This window comes from Haliotis rubra, unplaced genomic scaffold (genome assembly GCF_003918875.1).
Source record: "Haliotis rubra isolate DU_JTF1 unplaced genomic scaffold, ASM391887v1 Scf1046, whole genome shotgun sequence".
NCBI lineage: Eukaryota > Metazoa > Mollusca > Gastropoda > Lepetellida > Haliotidae > Haliotis > Haliotis rubra.
Genome location: NW_025764944.1, coordinates 259,324 through 284,092, shown reverse-complemented (window position 1 = coordinate 284,092; position 24,769 = coordinate 259,324). Strand labels below are relative to the sequence as shown.

The window sequence follows — 24,769 nt, the reverse complement described above, 5'->3', positions numbered from 1 at the left end:
ACAGAGCAGTCATAAAGGGTTTGGCCCTAGAGGGCCACCACTGCAGTCAATCGCTCTATTTTAGGCTCAGAACTCTTTGATAGCTCCTTGTATATTTCCAACATAGCAGTGCAGCGTAAAACTAAACTCACTCACTCATTTACTCCAACATAGCAATAGTGTATTTATGTACTCCATAGTCAACCCTTCTAGTCTGAGTAAAGTAAAGCTTGCGGTCACATGATTCATGGCGTGTTGTCATAGTAACTAATGCCCTCCCCTTGATGTTTGATGTGTTGCCATAGCAACTAATGTTGTCCCTGTGTTGCAGTGGCAGCTTTGGACTGACAACCATTGAGGAGAACTCTTCTGCACCCTTCACATCCCAGACGGCCAGCATTGATTCATTTGATCAGCAGGAGTACGGCTTCACAGGCAATGGTATGACTGCCACCCGGAGACATCATTAGAGGCTGTATCCAGTGTGCTGTAATAGAAATACAACAACCAGACAGGACTTAAACGACTAAAACAAATATAAACTAGACTTGGCTTAAGTAGCAGTCTTGTCAACAAGCCAGTTTTGGGCATAGTAGTCAGATGGGATGCTGTTCAGTGTACCATGACTGGACCAATCTCCATGATCTACTGGAGAGAAGAATGACATACAGTGCAGGGTATGTGTAAGCAGGTTTGTTGATGAGATGTGTTGTGCTGTTGCAGGCTACACTAACCCGATGGAGCAGATCCCCAAGCAGCCGTCAATGATGCAGCAGCTCATGGCCGAACGCCGTCGCCGCTACAGGGAACACCAGCTCAAGATGCTAAACAAGGGTATGTGTCTAACAGATTAGCTGTTTATCTGTATCTCTGTGAAACCTCTCACGTGTTTAGGCTGTGTTGAGAAACAGTTATACCTGACTCATGTCAATCTTCCTGTGTGATGTAGGTGAAGATTGGCCTGGCTTTGATGTTCCCCCTGTCAGAAGTGACAGCCTGTGGGACTCTGAGTACAACCCACTGGAGAACGCCTGGTCTGTGGCCACAGACTCACCACCAAGTGCCAATGTAAGTACAGTAATCTTTACTAATAACAAGCTAACAGAGACCACTAGTTTTCATTAGATACAACTGCCCTCCATTATTCGCATTTCAACCAAAAGAAACAACAGTTTGTTATATCTGTCAGTGTAGACTAGACTAGACAGTGTTATTACTAGGGGACACACACGCACGACGCACGCATGCACACACACACACACAAAGTGCCAATGAATGTATTAGGACACCCCTCTCCCAGTGCCAATGAAAGTACTATGCAGACACTACACCAGATCAGCTAGTGAACTGATATAATCATCCCTCCTGCTGTTTCAGGCGGGTGGTTTCTGGAATGCATTGACAAGTTCAGCCACCAGCGGCTGGAACAACCTGACCTCCATCTGGTCGAACAACCCGAGCACATCCTCTCCATCTGCCATGGAGAATGAGGTGGTGTACCCAGAACCAACATACTCCGGAAACTCCAGCCCACAGGTAAGACTGTCAACCCACACACCCTCCACCCAACAGCCCACAGGTAAGACTGTTGACCCACACCCTCTCCAACCAACAGCCCACAAGTAAGACTGTCAACCCACACCCTCTCCACCCAACGGCCCACAGGTAGGACTGTCAACCCACACCCTCTCCACCCAACAGCCCACAGATAAGACTGTCAACCCACACCCTCTCCACCCAACAGCCCACAGATAAGACTGTCAACCCACACCATCTCCACCCAACAACCCACAGGTAAGACTGTCAACCCACACCCTCTCCACCCAACGGCCCACAGGTAGGACTGTCAACCCACGCCATCTCCACCCAACAGCCCACAGGTAAGACTGTCAACCCACACCCTCTCCACCCAACGGCCCACAGGTAGGACTGTCAACCCACGCCATCTCCACCCTCTCAACAGCCCACAGGTAGGACTGTCAACCCACACCCTCTCCACCCAACAGCCCACAGGTAGGACTGTCAACCCACACCCTCTCCACCCAACAGCCCACAGGTAGGACTGTCAACCCACGCCATCTCCACCCAACAGCTAACACCAGACTCGGTAAGGCAAGATACTTCATGGTTGAGTAGTTCTGTATTCGATAGTTCTGTATTTGACATTTCAGTTTAGATCCCCATACCATTGTCTTACATGATAATTGAACATTGTGTTTGACATATAGTGAACATCAAAATATGACTAATTCAATTTAGTTTCTCCATCTATATGATTTTATTCAAAACATTTCAAGTGTCTTACATACTGTATGCTGACTGAAAAAGTGATTCCTCAGTGAATGCTTGAAGCCTGAACTCCAGCACATACACAATACACTAATGCACCTTGTTGTTTAGATCACCAACGCCGGAACGTTCAGTCCGTTCAGCCCCACTGTGGACATGGCCATCTGGAGCCCCAAGGCCACCACAGCCAACACAGCCAGCACAGGATGGGGCCAGTTCCTTCCCCCAGAGGGAGACAACCCCAAGAACACTGACAACTAAACCGTTATACCACTTAGAGTGACCTCCCCTTACAGCTCACACAGCTTCACTGTGTTACACTGCTCCTTTTGTTCTCTGCACTGTTGCTGAAACCACTCACTTTATCTCTGTGTGGAGCTTACTGAGTCGTTGTCCAAACTTACATGTAGATCCATTACCAGGTTACAGGTGTTCCATATTTCTGTTAAGGTTTACTGTATGGAAGTGATTTCAAATTTGTGAACTTTAGTTAAAATGTCACAGATGGAAATGAGATAAATTTTCTGTACTTGTCATGAAGTTAGTTTAAGCCCTATAGACCATAGTCATATCTCTCACACAATGTTCTAGAGCTAAATTAGTGAAGAGTAGGATGTTATAGTAGTCTCACCACAGCGATACAGAGCGTGATGTGAAGTTCACCCCCTAGAGTTAGCTCCCTTTGTTGTAGCTGTCAGGAGAACTAGCATCCTACTTCCCCACCTAGCATCTTTTGATTGTTGGTTTGTTTGTAGAAAGTGTTTTGTTGTCTTCTTATCACGTGTTATTCTTCCACCTGCAGACAGGTTCGTGTTGTGTGTTATATGCCTCCTGTAAAACCCACCTAGAACTTCAGTTGAACTACTCACATGATCACCTATGTTTCAGTGTTTAGGACAATTTAATTTTCTTCATGTGCTCTACTTGTACATAGTTTATTTCATAGTTTTATATGCCAGTTTACTCTGTACAGTCGTTTCTTCATTGACTTAACTGTGCGAAGTTCTATTATTTTGGTTTGAGAGTCGAGTTAGGCATGAAAAGAAGGTATGATGCAAGTCTCAAAAATTATTTCATGTATGATTTTATACGCAGAACCACCCAACCAGTAGCAGCAGTAAAGTCATTACTACAGGTCCCTCATAGTCTTGTCAATGTTAGATTTTCTCCAGATATTGCGTGTGTTAGATTTTCTCCAGATATTGCCTGTGTTAGATTTTCTCCAGATATTGTGTGTATATTGATAACTAGTGATACTGGTACTATTTGTATATGTGTATAATTGTATGGGAGGTCACTCTATGTTGGCATCAGTGGAGGATATGTTCATAGGATGTTGAGTTGTCCTGATGATCAAATACATTTAATATGTTATGGATTTCAGAGGCATATTGCATTTTTTTTTATCCTGCTGCTCAAACATTTGGACATCCTTTCACTTGCAGTTCCGATGAGATGTGTTCACAAGTGAATGAGCAGCCATCTTGGAGTTAGATTCTGGTTTAGGGAGCAGTTCAAAACATTGGCTGTCAGCTGATTGACTACATTTTGGGACAGACATTCACACATGCTCACTGTCGACATACTAGAAACATGCATGTGCACACAGGCACGCACGCACACTCACACACACACAGAAACTAAGATGTCCATTCAGTGTCATAATTTTGAACTGCTGTCTAAAAATGATCAATGTGTAATGGCTGAGCAAATTGTTTATTTGCTACACTTATGTTATAATGTATGAAGTGTAATATTTTACAGAGCTGGTCAGTGTGTGAGAGACGCTGTGTCAAGTGGCCTTGATCTAGTGGTGTACATGATCTGAATACTGACATGTGCAACATTGAAATCCTTATGGGTTTTCACAGAATATTTATAAATTGTTCAACTTGGCTGTGAACTCTGTTCAGATGATGTTGCAGGTAAACATTTCCTGTACGTGTAATATGTTGGTAAGATTACCCATAAGGGTCACTGTCATCCCACTGATCAAGGCCACCCAATGTGCAGTCTGTATGAGACATCTGTGAAGCTCCAGCTGGAGTTACAACCTATACTATATCCATTGAGGCTCCCAACTGTGGCCCTGGATCGTGACAACCCCCTCACTATGTATGACAACAAGTAATAAGACTTGTAGACTCACCACAACTGTGACAATCACCTGATTCTGGAGTTGCCTCCCCTGGTTGTCCTCATCTTGTATGGGTTGATGACGGAGCCTCCTTGACCTTAACATACACCCTCCTCACCAGACAGTGGCAGGTTGTACCAAGAGCAGTATGTTCTGTGTGGTAACCTTTATTCACACTGTTTATACAATCACATAAAGTGTTTAAAGCGGTGAAATTCGAATATACTTACACAGTGGCTGCCATCTCCTGTCTGCCTGTCGGTGTGGAGGAGGAGACAAGACTTGATTATTGACGTGACTGTGTTGGTTCAGAGCTCCACTGAGGAACAGCTGATGCAGGGACAGAAGCCCTTGTTTGCAACATCCATAAGTTTATCAATTTTGTTGCATCAAAGCATTTCATATTCTTAAAAATTGGAATTTTCAAAATGTTCAAGTCAAAACTGGTTCAAGTGTTCGTATTTGACTATAATAGTGTACATTATGCTTTTAACAAGATTATTCTATGGCCTGTTTCTAGAACCTTGTATGCAGGCCTATTTAGACGTGAATAAAGCTCTCTTTAGAAATGTGAGTGCAGCTGGCAGTGTGAGCTCCAACCCATACATGTCCCTGTTGTTGTGTGTACGTTGTAGCCTCTCTGATACTCAAGTTACCTTGTTAAACCAGCAGGGTATATCCCTCGTCCATAGATACATTGTAATACCATGACAGTTGATGTGTCCTGCTTCTTTAACGGCATGTGTACTGTTCTTCAAGTTGAGAAGTGGTTAGTTTTAATGTGATGCTATTTTACTGACACTGATGAATACTTTGTTATTGCTAGAGACCTAGATAGTGATGCCTGGCGCAGCATTGTGTTACATATCAGTAGGACCCAGCTTGGGCACATAGATCACAGGTTGCTTCAGTTTGTGACTGACAATAGCTACAGGTCGTGCTGTGTTGCACAAGCTTTGTATAGCCTCCCACTTGCTTTCATTGGTCACTTATGTATAGAAAACATTCTTTTTAAAGCAGTTGATAAACATTTAGTTTTGTTTCTGTCATAAAGGATAAATGTTAATTTCCTATTTTGTGTTCGATTTTACCAGGAGTAATTTTAAAGGAAGTGTTTGGGCAAAATTTAGAAATATTTGTGTTTCGGGTAACTTGATTGGTATACAGAGTTGAGGAGAGTTTCCTTCAAAAAACTATAAGCTTAAGTACAACTAATTACAAGTTCTGGCTGCAAGTGATACGTTTATTTGGTCTGGTTACTGGGAACATACATATTTTCTTGTTTGGCCTCAGCTTGGCTCCTGTGGCTGTAGGTGTTGTGGTCGGTGTCGTAAGTACAAGTCAACAGGCAGATGGCCGCCGGACGGACAAACAGATAAACAGACACAGAACAGTCCAAGCACAGTGCTTGTAGCAGAAGAGGACTGCATGCTTTAGATGGGAATATTTTCCCAAGTAATTGTTGCGTTTTTTACCTTTTTTAATATTGTTAAACTGCTTTTTTGTGAGTAGTAAAATGTTTGTCTGTGATAATTTAAGTATCAGAGAGGTGAGGCTGATTTGTTTGTTAGTCTCCTGGAGCTGGTCGCCTGTATTTGTGAACCATCAGCTCTTCTGTATTGAGGCAGCGGTCTGCTGCACTCTACCTGGAATGGTCCTATATGTTACTTTTACATTTTCAAGGCTTAGGTGTGAAGAAAACATTAGCCATAGGTTTCCCTGGCTGTGCCCACTCTCTGTGGTCAGACTTGACCCGGGGAGAGGTCAGGGGAACCATCTGTTTGTCTTTATCACTGGTCTGTGGTAAGAAAGAAGTGCTCTAACAAGAAACTTCTGCTGCGGATCGTGTGTCCGTTTTACTTTAAAAAATAATAAAATAATTTCGTTTTTATTGCATTTTGTCTTCTTTGTTGTATGTGAAGGACTTCAAAATAACTGAAGATTGAAATATTGCTTAGAAATATATCGTCTGTGGACAGGCTTAAGAAAAGGAAATGTTAGCATTTTACAGTTCGTGTTTTGACTGGTATGATAAGGAGTGATGTGTACTACTATCTTACCAAAAACAGTAGGTACTTATTGAAACTGTGATACATTGATAGATAATAGATGGTTTGTACAGCTATATCGCAAACCCTCCTCCCACTGATGCTCTAAGAGCCTTCTAACATCCTGTATGGCTTCAAATGCATGTCCTGGTGAGCGGTTGTTCAGCAGTATTCGGGCTGTCTCGGCCTGTAACACATGATAGCGGTTGTTCAGCAGTATTCGGGCTGTCTTGGCCAGTGACACATGATAGCGGTTGTTCAGCAGTATTCGGACTGTGTTGGCCTGTAACACATGATAGCGGTTATTCAGCAGTATTCGGGCTGTCTCGACCTGTAACACATGATAGCGGTTGTTCAGCAGTATTCGGGCTGTCTCGGTCTGTAACACATGATAGCGGTTGTCTTCTTTGTTGTATGTGAAGGACTTCAAAATAACTGAAGATTGAAATATTGCTTAGAAATATATCGTCTGTGGACAGGCTTAAGAAAAGGAAATGTTAGCATTTTACAGTTCGTGTTTTGACTGGTATGATAAGGAGTGATGTGTACTACTATCTTACCAAAAACAGTAGGTACTTATTGAAACTGTGATACATTGATAGATAATAGATGGTTTGTACAGCTATATCGCAAACCCTCCTCCCACTGATGCTCTAAGAGCCTTCTAACATCCTGTATGGCTTCAAATGCATGTCCTGGTGAGCGGTTGTTCAGCAGTATTCGGGCTGTCTCGGCCTGTAACACATGATAGCGGTTGTTCAGCAGTATTCGGGCTGTCTTGGCCAGTGACACATGATAGCGGTTGTTCAGCAGTATTCGGACTGTGTTGGCCTGTAACACATGATAGCGGTTATTCAGCAGTATTCGGGCTGTCTCGACCTGTAACACATGATAGCGGTTGTTCAGCAGTATTCGGGCTGTCTCGGTCTGTAACACATGATAGCGGTTGTTCAGCAGTATTCGGGCTGTCTTTGCCTGTAACACATGATAGCGGTTGTTCAGCAGTATTCGGGCTGTCTTGGCCTGTAACACATGATAGCGGTTGTTCAGCAGTATTCGGGCTGTCTTGGCCTGTAACACATGATAGCGGTTGTTCGGCAGTATTCGGGCTGTCTTGGCCTGTAACACATGAATGATAGCGGTTGTTCAGCAGTATTTGGGCTGTCTTGGCCTGTAACACATGATAGCGGTTGTTCAGCAGTATTCGGGCTGTCTTGGCCTGTAACACATGATAGCGGTTGTTCAGCAGTATTCGGGCTGTCTTGGCCTGTAACACATGATAGCGGTTGTTCAGCAGTATTCGGGCTGTCTCGGCCTGTAACACATGATAGCGGTTGTTTAGCAGTATTCAGGCTGTCTTGGCCTGTAACACATGATAGCGGTTGTTCAGCAGTATTCGCGCTGTCTTGGCCTGTAACACATGAATGATAGCGGTTGTTCAGCAGTATTCGGGCTGTCTCGGCCTGTAACACATGACAGCGGTTGCTCAGCAGTATTCGGGCTGTCTTGGCCTGTAACACATGTTAGCGGTTATTCAGCAGTATTCGGGCTGTCTTGGCCTGTAACACATGATTCAGAACCAGGCACACAACTCTAACCTTCAGCAACTTGCTGGACTGCTCAGGGTGGAAGCGCTGTCCACGCGAAATGTGGAGTTGCCCCAAAAGCAACTCCATTTCCTCGCTGGACCGTGAAAGACGAATAAGTGGCGCAAGAGTAATAGTAAGTTTTCCCTCGCATTCTGGAACCACCTCTGAGATGGTGGACACTCCACACCTGAAGGCATACACAAGGGACCGATAGTTGTCTCCAGCCTCAAGGTACCAAAGAACAACTGTCAGTTTCAGTCCAGGTGAAAGAGTTTGCCTGCAATTGGTGACTTCCTATCGATTGCTGGGGCCACCATCTGCAGGCCTTCATCGAAGAGCTGTGGTGTTAACCTTGTGTAGTTTTGGAACGCTACTGAAGAACTGTCCAAACTGTTATCCCCTCTCTTCTATGAGCCATGGCAGCACCCAGGAGTGCCTGACTGCAGCTCTCCTGGCCCTTTGTGGTAGGAGTTGTAACTGGTCTGGCTGCTGCTCGTCAGGCATTTGGATTTCTGCTTTAACAACGGCCATTGACTTGTCCATATCGCTGGTGTCAACGGTTGGAAGTCATTACTGTGTTTGATTTCGCAGTCAACATTGGTTAGATGTCCCTTAATTTTCATATGCTTAGTGATGTGCTTTACCCGAATGTGCAATGCTAATATCTGAATGATAGTATGAACAATGTACATACTTTGGAATAACCTTGGCGCCGTTTAACAAAGCTCTCGTAGGGCTACAATTATCGTAAGTCATTGTTACAGTATAGTAAGTACGAATGCTACGACAAACGTTATGAGAATTTAAGGTTTACGAGAGCTTTGTGAAACGGGGCCGAGGACTTGGTTATTCCTGGGGTAGATGTATATTATAATTTGTTCTGATCGTACATGTTGGGGGGTTTTTTTTACATTAAATCCCTGTCGAACAAACTGCAATATGGGTGCACAATCGCACTTGATCATACAAAATCGTAATAAATACGCCAAAATTGGCCAGATAGGCAGGTCTACAACAAATATCTCTAGAATAACGTTTGATGACATGACGGTTAAAACTACAAACTGTCAAATCCTGGACAGTAAAATCACAACGCAATGGACAGTTTGTTTGCTAAATGTGAGCAGCTCCATATAAAACGTACAGTTTGGTTTTTCGACGATAACTGAAAAAAATACTGACGCATTTAAGCCTAAACTGTGGATGAAGACTTAAAATAACTATATATAAGAATTGACAGCAAAAAAGGCGTGTCTGCTGATGAGGTCATATTTCGTGTTGAAACGATCATTTTCTGCGATCTTGTTTCGACACTCAGGAGGGTGCCCTTGTTTAACGCACGATTGTAATAAATAGAGAGAGTGTCAAGCTATTACAGAACGATCTATACATTTCTAGACCCCTCTGCCAAATGGCAAAACCTAATATACTTGCAAAATAATGAAAATGCGATCTTGTTTCGACACTCAGGAGGGTGCCCTTGTTTAACGCACGATTGTAATAAATAGAGAGAGTGTCAAGCTATTACAGAACGAACTATACATTTCTAGACCCCTCTGCCAAATGGCAAAACCTAATATACTTGCAAAATAATGAAAATGCGATCTTGTTTCGACACTCAGGAGGGTGCCCTTGTTTAACGCACGATTGTAATAAATAGAGAGAGTGTCAAGCTATTACAGAACGAACTATACATTTCTAGACCCCTATGCCAAATGGCAAAACCTGATATACTTGCAAAATAATGAAAATGCGAGGGAAAACTTACCCTTGCGCCACATGTTCGTCTTTCACTGTCCAGCGAGGAAATGGAGTTGCTTTTGGGGCAACTCCACATTTCGCGTGGATAGCGCTTCCACCCTGTGGACTGGGATCATCTTGAATTGCATATACTCCCGGGTCAGGACTTTCTGGTGGATCCGCACCATAAATTCCAAGTAATTAGTTCTTTCAGCTCTGCCTCTCATGGTCCATTGATGGTCATTGTGTTGGCCTGCGTGGCTGTGACCAGGGATAATAGGAGACTGTAGATTATCCCTGCTATGACTTACAGATGGCTGTGATAAAAAGTGAGCAGAATAGTCTGTCATGTGTGAAACAGTATCCACTACCCATCTGTGGACAGAATATTCTGTCATGTGTGAAACAGTATCCACTACCCACTTGTGGACAGAATATTCTGTCATGTCTGAAACAGATCCACTACCCACTTGTGGACAGAATATTCTGTTATGTGTGAAACAGTATCCACTACCCACTTGTGGACAGAATATTCTGTTATGTGTGAAACAGTGTCCACTACCCACTTGTGGACAGAATATTCTGTCGTGTGTGAAACAAATCAACATTCTAACGCCATGAAATAATAACTGTCCTATTTCGACTGCTGAAAATATTTTATAGCAGTAGTTTAACCCACTGGTATTGAAATTCCGTGTGATTAAAACGCTAAACAATGTGTTCCCCAAACTGTTGACTGTTGAAAGACCAAGTGATATTGCCAGAACGTCTTCGTTTTGTACCGATAAATGGACAATCGGGCGAAAGACGGTCAGCTAGCATCACGCGATAATGTCCTCTTTCAGCTACAGCAGTTTGAAAAAAGTGTGTAGAATTAACAATTAAATTATTACCGACATCAATTGATGTACAGTGATGTATTATTATGAATGTGTAAATGTATATGTGTTATTTTTCTACGAACATTTCAAAGAGCTTTAGACGACTCTTGATACAGGATACATTCAATGCCTCTGTTAAAACAAATATCTGTAATTTCAAACATTCTATGATAGAAGACACGTGTAAGACATTTCCAAATGTGACACATCAGTGACAAAAATCATGACAGGATGCAATTCCCTTCGTTGACATGTAGTATACACAAAGTACACAAAGAACGTTTTAAGCGCCCGCTGTATTTTTGCATTGATAGGTTTTCAACACGTACATAAACTTCTCGCGGTGACCACGATGGAAGCACATGGTGTTTCTAACCCGTATGATCCTTTGACTCATATAAAACTACAATTTAATTGGAATCCATGTTGATATTATGATGATAAGCGCTCATGTTTCAATAAAAAAAACCCACTGATTTGCTTACAAAACCATGTCGGTACAAGTATGACCCTGGTATGTTTAATGTTGAATTCATTGGTGAACGTGAACATTCAAAATGTCATTTTGCGTGTCTTACACGATTCAAGGTCAATACCGAGTGTAACGTCCATGTGACTGACTGTATGACAACCAGCATCCTTCTCTTCATACCCTCTGTCAGCCTCCAAATCCTCTGAAGAGGCAGTCTACGCCATTCTTCGTGGAAAGCAGCTTCCAATTGGACCAGGTTCTGCACAGCAGGATCCTTTTGTTGCATACGACGACCAATCATGTCCAGATATGTTCCAAAGGGTTAAGATCGGAGCTTATTCAATCGTGAGATATGTCAGGGGTGCTTAAACGTTCTGTTCTCATGTTTGAACACTAGTGTATACAACACTATTTGCAACAAATAATACCATCCACTGTTTGGTGGCGTCACAGAAGTGAGTGAGTGAGTGAGTGAGTGAGTTATTATTTAACGTCACATCGGCAATATTTCAGCCATATCGTGACGAGAATACTTGACATTGATGTAGAATATAGAGAGAGATTATAAAACCTGCCGACAAAGGACAGTAAAACAACTAGAGTATCACAGATATATATGTAAAACTAGTAATTGAATCAAAAACATTTTAACTATAGGGGACAACACAATATATAATTGGGCTATAGATCGCCAACAACTGAAGGTTGATCACCATACTAGGGCCCATGGGGACTTACAGTACCTTTGCTACCTGCATGGACCCTAGTTGGATTTACACCATCCCTTCAGCTGCTGGCGATTGTAAGAAATGTTAGCCAAAATTAAAATAACAAAAATGCTATGTTTACAAAAATCCTGGCAAGTTTAAATGGACTTTGAACATTTTGGGACTTACGTACCCTCTCAGGAGGACAATAATTTTACACTACTTCAACCCCCTTTGAGGGTACAGCCACTAACAATCTCAGTTACTAATCTAAACTACCAATAATAAAATATATATCTATTTACAAATCAGTTAGCAAGTCTAATTTTTTTAAAAAGGCAATAATTAAATGAGAACGTATATTACTAAAAAGATCCTTCATAGTTTTTACTTTGAAATAAATATCCCTTGTGATGGAATATTCAACATATTCAAGCAGGATATGCTTGACCGTGATTCTTTCATCACAAGGGATACAAAACGGAGGATCCTCACCTTTCAATAGGTACTCATGAGTATATCTTGTGTGGCCAATACGACATCGTCGTATGATGACCTCCTCAAATCTGGACTGACAACCCAAGTAAGTGTAACCGATATAGGGTTTTATTTCATGTAATTTATTGATACCTACTTGGGTGTCCCACTTCTTCTGCATCAGATCACGGATATAAGTTCTAATGCAAGCCTTGTAATCAGAGTAAGGAATAAGAAGTGGTGTCACAGATTTGTTGAGTGCTGCCTTAGCAGCAATATCAGCCATTGTGTTCCCAGAAATGCCAACTTGACTGGGTAACCAACAAAAGACGATGTCGCATTGGCCAGTAGCAAGTTCATTGTACAATTCAATAATTTCTAATAAAAGTGGATGTTTGCAAGAAATATTTTTAATAGCCTGAAGACACGAAAGAGAATCTGAAAAGATGATATATTGTTTATATTTACGGTGTTTATTAATATATGTTAAGGCTGTTAATATGACGTTTGCTTCTGCTGTAAAAATAGAGCTGTTATCTGGTAATCGAGAATATATTGTTCATGACAGTGGCACAAGCCACCGCGCCCCCATCCTTGGACCCATCTGTAAATGAGGATTTATATGTATTATATTTCCTTTTTAATTGATTATATTCTTGTTTATAATGTAAATCATTAGTTTCTGTTTTTTTAAATGCTGTTAACGTTAGGCCTAACTAACTGCCAAGGAGGAGAAGAAAGAAGACGGGAAGGAGCTATATTTTCCAGCTCAATGCCAGCAGCAGAAATGAATGGTTTAATTCTTAAACCAAGAGGTGGAACAAGAGAAGGCTTTTTCTTATACAAATCCTCACAAAGAGGAGTAAACACACAGTTGAATGCAGGGTTAGACTCGTTAGAATACAGTTTGGTTATATACTGCAAGGATAATTTTATACGGCGTTGTGCAAGAGATGGTTCATCTGCCTCGACGTAGAGACTGCCCCAGGAGAAGTCCTAAAGGATCCAAGACAAAGTCTTAGACCTTGGTGATGGACAGAATCTAATAGTTCTAAGTTGCTTTTGGAGGCTCCATCATATACGATGGAGCCATAATCAAGTTTCGATATACCTGTGATCGATCGATCGACCAGTGATCGATATAGATGTAGGAGAGTGGCTTGATCCCCTCCCCATTTAGAATTTGAAACAACTTTCAATAAGTCAAGTGCCTTCATGCATTTAGTTTTAAGGGATTTAATATGCGGCAGAAACGTTAAATGAGAATCAAACATTCAACCCAAGAACTTGGCCTCCTTTACAACTTTGATGGGAGTGCCAGTGAGAAACAGTTCCGGGTCTTTATGTGGTTTATATTTTCTACAAAAATGTATACAATTAGTTTTGGATTTAGAAAATTTAAAGCCGTTTTCAAGGCACCATTTATTTATCTTGTTTAAACACAACTGCAGTTGCCGTTCAATGGTATGCATATTTTTACCACGACAAGAAATATTAAAATCATCCACAAATAACGATCTATCCATGGAATCGTTTAAAACTTATGATAAACTATTTATCTTTATACTAAATAGTGTGACAGACAAGATACTGCCTTGTGGAACACCCTGATCCTGATTGTAATGATCAGACAGGGTAGATCCCAGGCGGACTTGAAATTGTCTGTCCTTTAAAAAGTTGGCTATAAATTGAGGCAAACGGCCTCGCAAACCGAAGCCATGTAAATCTTTTAAAATGCCATATTTCCAGGTAGTGTCATATGCCTTTTCAAGGTCAAAAAAGATAGACACAGCGTGTTGTTTATTAATAAGAGCGTTTTTAACAAATGATTCCAAACACACTAAGTGATCGACAGTACTCCTGTTTTTACGGAAACCACATTGTATATCTGTTATAAGGTTATTTGTTTACAAGTACCAAACAAGTCGATTATTTATCATTCGTTCCATGGTTTTGCAAACACAGATAGTTAGTGAAATAGGTCTATAATTTGACGGATCCGTATGATCACGTCCAGGTTTAGGTATAGGTACTACTATAGCGTCACGCCATGAGGGAGGAAAGTTACCTGATGTCCAAATATCCTCAAACATATTTAAAAGAGTTTCTAGACAGGATTCTGGTAAATGCTTCAGGAGTTGATAATGTATGTTATCAGCCCCTGTAGCAGTATCGTGAGCTTGTTCAAGAGCAGTATGGAGCTCATGAATAGAAAATAGTTCATTATAGTCTTCCCCGTTATCTGAATTGAAATTAATGGTTTTCTTTTCTTGTTGTTTTGGATATTGTTGGAATTTAGGTACATAATTAGAAGAGGAAGAATGTTTAGCAAGAGTTTTCCCCCGTTCGTTCGCAATATCTGATTTATCAGTAAGTAAGTGTTCTCCATGTTTAAGAGGATGGACGCTAGATTTAGTACCTTTACCTTTAATTTTCTGTATCATGTTCCACACTTTACACATGGGCGTTCGAGAATTTATTTTGGGATACATAATTTTGCCACGATTGGCGTTTATTCTGTTTAAAGGTACGCCGCGCTTTAGCATTTAAAATTTAAAATTTAATTAAATTATGCACCATAGGATGGCGACACAAATAATGTTCTGCTTTTTTCCTTGCCTTCCTAGCTTGTTTGCATTCATCGTTGAACCAAGGTTTTCGAATATGGGGAACTGCAGAGGATTTGGGTATACACTCATCAGCTATGATGTTCAGTGCATCAGAAAAACATCTGACAGGATCAGGAACGTCAATAAAAAGTTCAGGTTTAAGTTTTTCAGCACACAGTGTTTCAAACAAAACCCAGTCAGCCTTTTTTAAAATTCCGCCTTGATGATGGAGGAGCATCAGATGGAGTAACGGGATAGTAGGAAAATGGTCACTTCCACAGAGGTCATCGTGGACTGACCATTCGAATTCATTCAGTAGTTCTGAATTGGTGATTGACAAGTCGAGAGCAGAAAATGTTCCTGTTCCAGGGTGTAGATAAGTGCTGGAACCACCATTATATATGCACAGATCATTATCTGAGCAGAATAGTTTACCCTTAGCATTAGTAGTTGTACTACCCCAGATAGGGTTGTGGCTATTTAAATCCCCCATAATGATACAGGGTTTTGGTAACTGATCGTATAAATTTTGAAGATCAGTCTTATGAAAGGTTGAAGATGGTGAGATATGAATAGAACATAATGTAAATGCAACGTGCAATGTAAGTCGCACTGCAACTGCTTGGAGATTTGTAATAAATGTAATAGGGCTATGGATAACATTATGGTTAACAAGGATTGAAGATCCTCCAGTGGCTCTATCACCCGGGGGCGAAAAACAATGATATGCCTTGAAATGACGCAGGTCAAAAGTATCTGTCTGTTTTAAATATGTTTCCTGCAGACAGAGGGCTGATGGTATTAAATCCTGGACTAAAAGCTGCAACTCGTTGAAATTAGTCCTTATTCCTCTGCAAGTCCACTGAACGCTAGCATTATGATAACCTATCTTTTGGGTAGATTTATTGGGGATCGACCCCGCACTGTTTTGGTGGGCGACAAGCTGTGTGCCCTAGAACGGACGTTTTCGGACACGTCCATATCCTCAAAAGATCCATATCTGTTGAACAATTGAATTTTATTTTCTGAGCCTTTAGGGGCTCTGCCACTTAGCTTTTTCAATGAATCTGGCTTTTTACCTTTGCTTTTAGCGGTTTGTTGAGACCTTACTGTTGACTGAGTGGATGGTTCATGGTCAGAGGATGCCTCCGACTGGCTTCGGGATGTACTAGGAAGTGGTTCAGCTGTCTGAGTAGATATGGCAGGTGAAATAATTTGAGGAGAATCTGTTGTAACCCATGTTAAGTTGGTCTGACAACTTGCAGATAATTTGGTGACTGTAGAGTTTGCTTCTGACGTTCTGGCAATGGAGGCATAGCTTTGTGTTTGTTCTTTGCCTAGGACCAACTTCTTTGCATCTGCAAAACTAATATTTTGGGTGAATTTTATTATGTTGATGGCCATTTGCCCTTTCCAAATAGGACAGTCTTTAGAGAATGATGGGTGGTCCCCTGAGCAGTTAGTACATTTTTTTGTATCACTGTCACAATCTTCTGTTGTGTGTGTCTTTCCACCACAGTGAGCACACACAACAGACAATGTGCAAGTATTCACGCCATGACCGAACTTTTGGCACTTGAAGCACCTAAGGGGATTCGGAATGTAAGTGTCAACAGTGAGGTTACAGTAGCCTGCCTTCAGGGTTTTGGGGGCAGTAGGTAAGGAAAAGGAAAACAGATAGCTGTTGGTTTTTATGGTTTCATTATTTTTACGGGTTGTAAAACGCTTAACATACAATACACCCTGATCTCTCATCTCGGAGACAATATCTAGTTCCGACATTTCTTACACACCCGTGGGTGAGAAACCCATGTGAGAAAACTGGTATCACACATATGTGTGAGATCGATTTCTAATCCCGTGATTGTCTACTCCATGGTGATGACCTAGGGTCAGGTTATGACGGACTACTTTCCTGATTAAAATTCATTCATAAGTTTCTCGTGCTTCAATCGAATGCAGACCTGTTACTCGTGCCAAACACTTTAAATATCTGTTCAGCTGTCGCCTACCGTATTTGTGCGACTGTCCTGTAAGTATGCAATTATGAAATAAACCGAACTTAATTTAGATAGTAATATGTACATATTTTCTTTTCTTTTTTCCTTTGTCGTCTGGTACCGTAGTTGCTGCAGATTATGCATAGTCACGACTTCAAAATGGCTGACGATTCCTTTGCTTGTGTTAAGTGTTTTGTGGGCCGTGACAGTGACTGGAATGCCGACAAAAGTTTCAATCTTCAACAGGTTGTTTGACTGGTGCCTTTTGCCGCACTCAATCAACAGCGCACCAGAACGTAATCGTTTAATAGTCTTCATATCTCCGGCAATGCCTTGGATACCCTTTGATACAGCAAATGGGTTTAACTTCAGCGGTGTCTTATTTTCGGTCTCAAGAACAAGAAAACGTGGCCAGTAATCGATTGAATTGGGCAGTCTAAGTTCGTTGTCAATAGGATCAGTATCAAGCTGACGTTTGTTTTTTTTCTGGGGAGTTTCGTAAGCCATAGCTAATATATTATGGTTCAACATCCGGGCTCCCCACCCTCCACGGAGTATCACAAGGACAATGCTAAAAACAAGTGGGTCTCCGACTTGCAGCACCAAGGATACTCGGATGATATACTCCAGCAGAAGAGTTATAAATAACTAATCTACCAGATTGGCCCATGAGCCACCGCTTTCTGGGCATAAGACTCTAGGCAAAGTTAATAATAACATAATTCAAAATCACAAACGTTTTAGTTGAACAATGATGCCAAGTCCGAAACTGAAACAATTCCAAATCAAATTTGTGCCATGACATATAGATATATATATATAGTCCATACGCCGTCCCTTCCTCCACCGACACAGGGGCGCAACCCACGGCAAACGGGTTGGTGGACCAAATATACCCCCGGGTCCACAACGGGGGGTTGAAGGGCGCTTAGCGTTACCCAGCACCCACCACGAGGAGGTGGCCCTTCATGGGTGCCCGTCACAGAAGTGAAGTGGAGCTGTTGTTGACAACGATCACTGTATGTTAGTAACGCGGCAGACGGTGTCCGTTTCACTGGGTGACTGCGGACTTCAGTACAGTCAGTAGGTTAAGTAGGAAGTGAACACACATAAATTCAGATATAATACAGGTTGAGTGTGTGTCTGTATATATCTATATTTATATACCGCAACTCAGCTTGTTCTGGACCGAGGCCATGGCTCGATCACACACATATGACACCAGCCTCTCTCTTGGATAATCACTGTCACACTTAGGGTTAAAGACACAGTAAATGCTGTGGTAGCCTCGCGATAGTCATTATAACTAACAGCAATAACCACGATGCCTTAATCCTTCCAATAATCACTGTCACACAGAGTAATAACTGTGGTACAAACAGCACTAACCATGATGCCGTATTCCTTCTGATAAGACCACCTCCGTGGTGTAGTTTTTAGAGCGGAAGGTCGCGGGTTCGAACCCCGACCGCTTCATACCAAAATGCCTTAATGTATGGTACTTGTTGGTCCCTGCCTGGCGCTCGGCATTAATAGGTACAACTGGTCGGTTCGGAGTCAGTATAATGTGCCTGAGTGAGGTATTCATGCTTAACTGAGCAAACCAAAACATGAGTCTCATTAACCTATTCAGACAATGACCAACTTTTCAGCCAATCCAAATTTTCTCGAGTGAAAGTGAAAATAGACATCACAAACAACTATGGTTACACTGAATTCCAATTTCTTGTTTCATAAGAAAATGGTATTTACAAATGAATTTTGATTTTAAACTTTAATAACATCGTATTTCCATATTTTATGGCGAGGTTTAGGCAGCATGACCTTAACTAAGACGTCACAGACTGCCCCTGTTTGTTGAGGTCGTAAAATGATTCACAATGCATCTGGCTCACTGGTTACAACTGTTATGTGCTTTGTGCGCTTATTCAGTGTAGTTTTGTAACGTACAATGTGATTGATATAATATTACGTCCGTACAAGACCGCCAAACGTTTCTAGCGACAGAGCCTCGTTTTGAGATTTCCACGATTTCCGGGCTTCCGTTTGTCAGAGCTCGCTGTACGACAGAGCACGCTGCACGACGTGTTTGCAAGGATTAGAAGGAGCGTAGTGTTGCAATATACAGGTGGTTAGATGTATCAAATAATACTGATTGATATTTATGTATCCAGCTAAATGAATTGGTCTAAAAATTCTGGGCTGGTTATTGTATTTAGTTGCGCAATAGGACGGAACCCAGTCACCAGGAAACGAGACTCTTGTGTAATCAATGTTTTGACTTGGCATGGTATCTCAGTGAGCTAGCACTATAAAACCAGCTTAAGTCTGGGCTAGTACAAGTAGCCACACGTATACACACGCATGCACGTCGTCAAAATATTCTCAAGCACGACGTAATCCCTCACCTTCCCATAGTCACAGTCACACATAGGGTAATTACTAAGGCACAAACAGTACTAACCATACTCCTTATGATAATCATTGTCACACATAGGGTAATTACTGTGGTACAAACAGTACTAACCACATTCCTTCCGGTAATCACTCTCACACATAGGGTAATTACTGTGGTACAAACTGTACTAATCATACTTCTTCCGGTAACCACTGTCACACATAGGGTAATTACTGTGGTACAAACCGTAATAACCATACTCCTTCCGGTAATCACTGTCACACATAGGGTAATTACTGTGGTACAAACAGTATTAACCGTACTCCTTCCGGTAATCACTGTCACACATAGGGTAATTACTGTGGTACAAACAGTACTAACCATACTCTTTCCGATAATCACTGTCACACATAGGGTAATTACTGTGGTACAAACAGTACTAACTATACTCCTTCCGGTAATCACTCTCACACATAGGGTAATTACTGTGGTACAAACAGTACTAACCATACTCTTTCCGATAATCACTGTCACACATAGGGTAATTACTGTGGTACAAACAGTACTAACTATACTCCTTCCGGTAATCACTCTCACACATAGGGTAATTACTGTGGTACAAACTGTACTAATCATACTTCTTCCGGTAACCACTGTCACACATAGGGTAATTACTGCGGTACAAACCGTAATAACCATACTCCTTCCGGTAATCACTGTCACACATAGGGTAATTATTGTGGTACAAACAGTATTAACCATACTCCTTCCGGTAATCACTATCACAAATAGGGTAATTACTGCGATACAAACCGTAATAACCATACTCCTTCCGGTAATCACTGTCACACATAGGGTAATTACTGTGGTACAAACAGTAATAACCATACTCCTTCCGATAATCACTGTCACACATAGGGTAATTACTGCGGTACAAACAGTAATAACCATACTCCTTCCGGTAATCACTCTCACACATAGGGTATTTTACTGTGGTACAAACAGTACTAACCATACTCCTTCCGGTAATCACTGTCACACATAGGGTTATTACTTTTGTACAAACAGTAATAACCATACTCCCTCCGGTAATCACTATCACACATAGGGTAATTATTGTGGTACAAACTGTAATAACCATAATCCTTCCGGTAATCACTATCACACATAGGGTAATTACTGTGATACAAACAGTAATAACCATGCTCCTTCCGGTAATCACTATCACACATAGGGTAATTATTGTGGTACAAACCGTAATAACCATACTACTTCCGGTGATCACTATCACACATAGGGTAATTACTGTGGTACAAACAGTAATAACCATACTACTTCCGGTAATCACTCACACACATAGGGTAATTACTGTGGTACAAACAGTAATAACCATACTCCTTCCGATACTCACTGTCACACATAGGGTAATTACTGTGGTACAAACAGTACTAACTATACTCCTTCTGGTAATCACTGTCACACATAGGGTAATTACTGTGGTACAAACAGTACTAACCATACTCCTTCCGGTAATCACTATCACAAATAGGGTAATTACTGTGGTACAAACCGTAATAACCACACTCCTTCCGGTAATCACTGTCACACATAGGGTAATTACTGTGGTACAAACAGTAATAACCATACTCCTTCCGGTAATCACTGTCACACATAGGGTAATTACTGCTGTACAAACAGTAATAACCATACTCCTTCCGGTAATCACTCTCACACATAGGGTTATTAATGTGGTACAAACAGTACTAACCATACTCCTTCCGGTTATCACTATCACACATAGGGTAATTCCTATGATACAAACAGTAATAACCATGCTCCTTCCGGTAATCACTATCACACATAGGGTAATTATTGTGGTAGAAACCGTAATAACCATACTACTTCCGGTGATCACTATCAAACATAGGGTAATTACTGTGGTACAAACAGTAATAACCATACTACTTCCGGTAATCACTGTCACACATAGGGTAATTACTGTGGTACAAGCCGTAATAACCATACTCCTTCCGATAATCACTGTCACACATAGGGTAATTACTGTGGTACAAGCCGTAATAACCATACTCCTTCCGATAATCACTGTCACACATAGGGTAATTACTGTGGTACAAACAGTTATAACCATACTCCTTCTGATAATCACTGTCACACATAGCGTAATTACTGTGGTACAAACAGTTATAACCATACTCCTTCTGATAGTCACTGTCACACATAGCGTAATTACTGTGGTACAAACAGTTATAACCATACTCCTTTGGAGAATCACTGTCACACATAGGGTAATTACTGTGGTACAAACAGTTATAACCATACTCCTTTGGAGAATCACTGTCACACATAGGGTAATTACTGTGGTACAAACAGTTATAACCATACTCCTTCCGATAATCACTGTCACACATAGGGTAATTACTGTGGTACAAACAGTTATAACCATACTCCTTCCGATAATCACTGTCACACACAGGGTAACTACTGTGGCACAAACAGTAATTACCACAATCTTCCTATAATCACTCTCACACACGGAGTAATCTTGTCACCTTCTCTATAAATTAGAGGTTGTTACTATGATTTGAAACTTCCGATTAATCATATTGCAGGAACTGTAATGGTAACATGTTATTCCAATCTTTGGTGTTTTTGTCTGGTCTCATATCTGAAGTTCCTCCACACAGCTTGTGGATGTGATGTTGGGGTATACAAGTATTATCTTGTATTTCACATGTTCTCAGTTCTATGTGGATATAGGTTTGTGTGGAACTAAAACCTACTATGTACATCAGAATGATGGTCTTATTTAGTTACTGTTTTTAAGCTAGATATGTCTGTGACTTGTATATCATTAGGAGATACAAATAGTGTTTGTAATGAAGAGCTAGGCTACAAGCGCCATTCTGAATTAGGAACCGAGTGCACTGTTACATAATAACCGGGATTGAGTCCACGGGTAACTTATATCTACATTAAACACACGGTATCCTCCAACTATGACACTGTTGGCTGTAGGGAAGATATTGAGTATTGAATGCTTTGTCAGTCTTTGCAGATTCTGATAGGTCACTCAGAGGCTACAAACCAATATAACCACTTCTGGATGAAACAGCTGAATTTATAAAAAAGCTTCTCAATATCATAGTAGGTAAACCTTTTGGCAATAATGCTATGTCCGCCGTACACTTGTGGGTTACAGAATGCAGGGTTACAGCTGTCGTGTTACACAGCTGGCTTGACAGTGGCTGTGTTACACAACGTGTCATGCTGGCTTGACAGTGGCTGTGTTACACAACGTGTCATGCTGGCTTGACAGTGGCTATGTTACACAGTGTGTCATGTTGGCTTGACAGTGTCTTTCTTACACAGTGTGTCATGTTGGCTTGACAGTGGCTGTGTTACACAGTGTGTCATGTTAGCTTGACAGTGTCTTTCTTACACAGTGTGTCATGTTGGCTTGACAGTGGCTGTGTTACACAGTGTGTCATGTTGGCTTGACAGTGTCTTTGTTACACAGTGTGTCATGTCGGCTTGACAGTGACTGTGTTACACAGTGTGTCATGTTGGCTTGACAGTGTCTTTGTTACACAGTTCGCCATGCAGGCTTGACAGTGGCTGTGTTACACAGTGTGTCATGCTGACTTGACAGTGTCTTTGTTACACAGTGTGTCACGCTGGCTTGACAGTGGCTGTGTTACACAACGTGTCATGCTGGCTTGACAGTGGCTGTGTTACACAGTGTGTCATGTTGGCTTGACAGTGGCTATGTTACACAGTGTGTCATGTTGGCTTGACAGTGTCTTTCTTACACAGTGTGTCATGTTGGCTTGACAGTGGCTGTGTTACACAGTGTGTCATGTTGGCTTGACAGTGTCTTTCTTACACAGTGTGTCATGTTGGCTTGACAGTGGCTGTGTTACACAGTGTGTCATGTTGGCTTGACAGTTGCTGTGTTACACAGTGTGTCATGTTGGCTTGGCAGTGGCTGTGTTACACAGTGTGTCATGTCGGCTTGACAGTGGCTGTGTTACACTGTGTGTCATGTCGGCTTGGCAGTAGCTGTGTTACACTGTGTGTCATGTCGGCTTGGCAGTAGCTGTGTTACACTGTGTGTCATGTCGGCTTGGCAGTAGCTGTGTTACACTGTGTGTCATGTCGGCTTGGCAGTAGCTGTGTTACACTGTGTGTCATGTCGGCTTGGCAGTAGCTGTGTTACACTGTGTGTCATGTCGGCTTGGCAGTAGCTGTGTTACACTGTGTTTCATGTCGGCGTGGCAAGGTGGACACTCTTAGTTTGAATAACGCGGACAAGGTTGTCATCCAACCAAAACTATTGATAAGAAAAACGCAACAGGTGATGAACTATTCATCAGATAGAAAGATAATAAGAAAAGATGACAGAAGAAAGCAACTTCAATAAGTTAGTTAAGAAAACATAAGAACATGAAACAAAACCTGTCTGGATGTACAAATGATTATTATCATGACATACTAATGCAGCAACGGCACAACCGGGCTCATCATCAGCTCAGGATCTTGTCCTACCACCTGCAGCCCTGACACCGAGTGGTACTTCTCCGCTATCTTGTCAAATCCGCAAAGTCTTTCTGGAGGATGTGAATCTCTCTTCTTCCCCACTCCCATCCCCTTCCTCCTCTGTCTCCTACACTACAGCCATCTTTATTAGCCAGACAGTGAGAAGAGCCGTGTTCCTGGACAAACACGGGTAGTTCCGCTGTGTCAGCCAAGCCGAGATATTGGGCGGTACCGAACCAAATGGGGAGTCTAACAATTTCGTATGTAGTCGTTATATGGCATTTAGAAGTGTCAGTACTGTTGCTGTTCTTCCTCCTCTTCTTCTTTAAAACTGGATGTAGGTCACAGTCGAAGAAGCTAGATCACACTGGAAACAACCAATCCTAACCACACGGCACCTTGCATCAGTTAAACGAAGCTGGAAGCAAATTGTTTCCATTGGATTTTTTTATTTGTGTTTGTACTATTGACTTAAATGGGTCAAATTGCAATCCGCAGTTTGGCGTCATGATGCGTTCTTCGTGTTTTTAAAGTGTTGAATCGAATCACTAACTAGACAACATGAAATCACTTTAAAGGAATAGCAGAGTATTTATGTGAAAGAGGACCTATAATTTTGTTGTCGACTCGGGAACTGCAACAATAGCTACTAAGATTGGTATGGAACGATAACAAGTTTTGTTTGGACCTTTTAATGATTTTAGCCTACAGTCGTTTTGAGGTAAGGGGATTACGATTGCGGGAGAAGCCTAAGGCTGAGAATTTACAACAATGGTAGCGTTTACATTGTTTTGTGCAAACGATGCTAGACAATTAAGCATGAAAAGACATATAATATAAGACGAGTATATGGATGACAACTCTTATTTATTGTATAACACGACGT

General features: G+C 41.6%; 3 protein-coding genes across 3 annotated transcripts in view; 1 reads left to right on the top strand and 2 right to left on the bottom strand.

Moving 5' to 3' along the window:
• The window catches only part of LOC124275355 (transmembrane protein 131-like), a gene marked incomplete at its 5' end in the record, with an annotated part of 42,002 nt that extends 38,351 nt beyond the window's left edge, over positions 1–3,651 (top strand). Inside the window, 5 exons of the mRNA XM_046710867.1 lie at positions 311–420; positions 703–813; positions 929–1,047; positions 1,357–1,515; positions 2,380–3,651. Coding sequence (XP_046566823.1) covers positions 311–420; positions 703–813; positions 929–1,047; positions 1,357–1,515; positions 2,380–2,529 — 649 coding nt within the window. The remainder of the gene's footprint in view (positions 1–310; positions 421–702; positions 814–928; positions 1,048–1,356; positions 1,516–2,379) is intronic.
• A 2,432-nt stretch (positions 3,652–6,083) lies between these two features.
• Positions 6,084–23,991, bottom strand: LOC124275349. The gene is made up of 6 exons (XM_046710854.1): positions 23,840–23,991; positions 8,484–8,589; positions 7,634–7,768; positions 7,123–7,572; positions 6,575–6,784; positions 6,084–6,203 (listed from the first exon to the last, which is right to left on the bottom strand). The coding sequence occupies exons 1-6, from the start codon at positions 23,989–23,991 to the stop codon at positions 6,084–6,086; spliced, it is 1,173 nt and encodes a 390-aa protein (XP_046566810.1).
• The window catches only part of LOC124275331, a 52,952-nt gene continuing 51,925 nt past the window's right edge, over positions 23,743–24,769 (bottom strand). The window contains exon 4 of the mRNA XM_046710831.1: positions 23,743–24,301. The gene's annotated coding sequence lies outside the window, so the exon portion shown is untranslated. The remainder of the gene's footprint in view (positions 24,302–24,769) is intronic.

Coding starts and splice junctions, on each gene's coding strand:
- LOC124275349 (XM_046710854.1), bottom strand. CDS start 23,991: ATGGGAGTGGGGAAGAAGAGAGATTCACATCCTCCAGAAAGACTTTGC. Junction 7,769..8,483: donor AAAGGGCCAGGAGAGCTGCA/GTCAGGCACTCC, acceptor CATGTGTTACAG/GCCGAGACAGCCCGAATACT. Junction 6,785..7,122: donor CATTTGAAGCCATACAGGAT/GTTAGAAGGCTC, acceptor CATGTGTTACAG/GTCGAGACAGCCCGAATACT.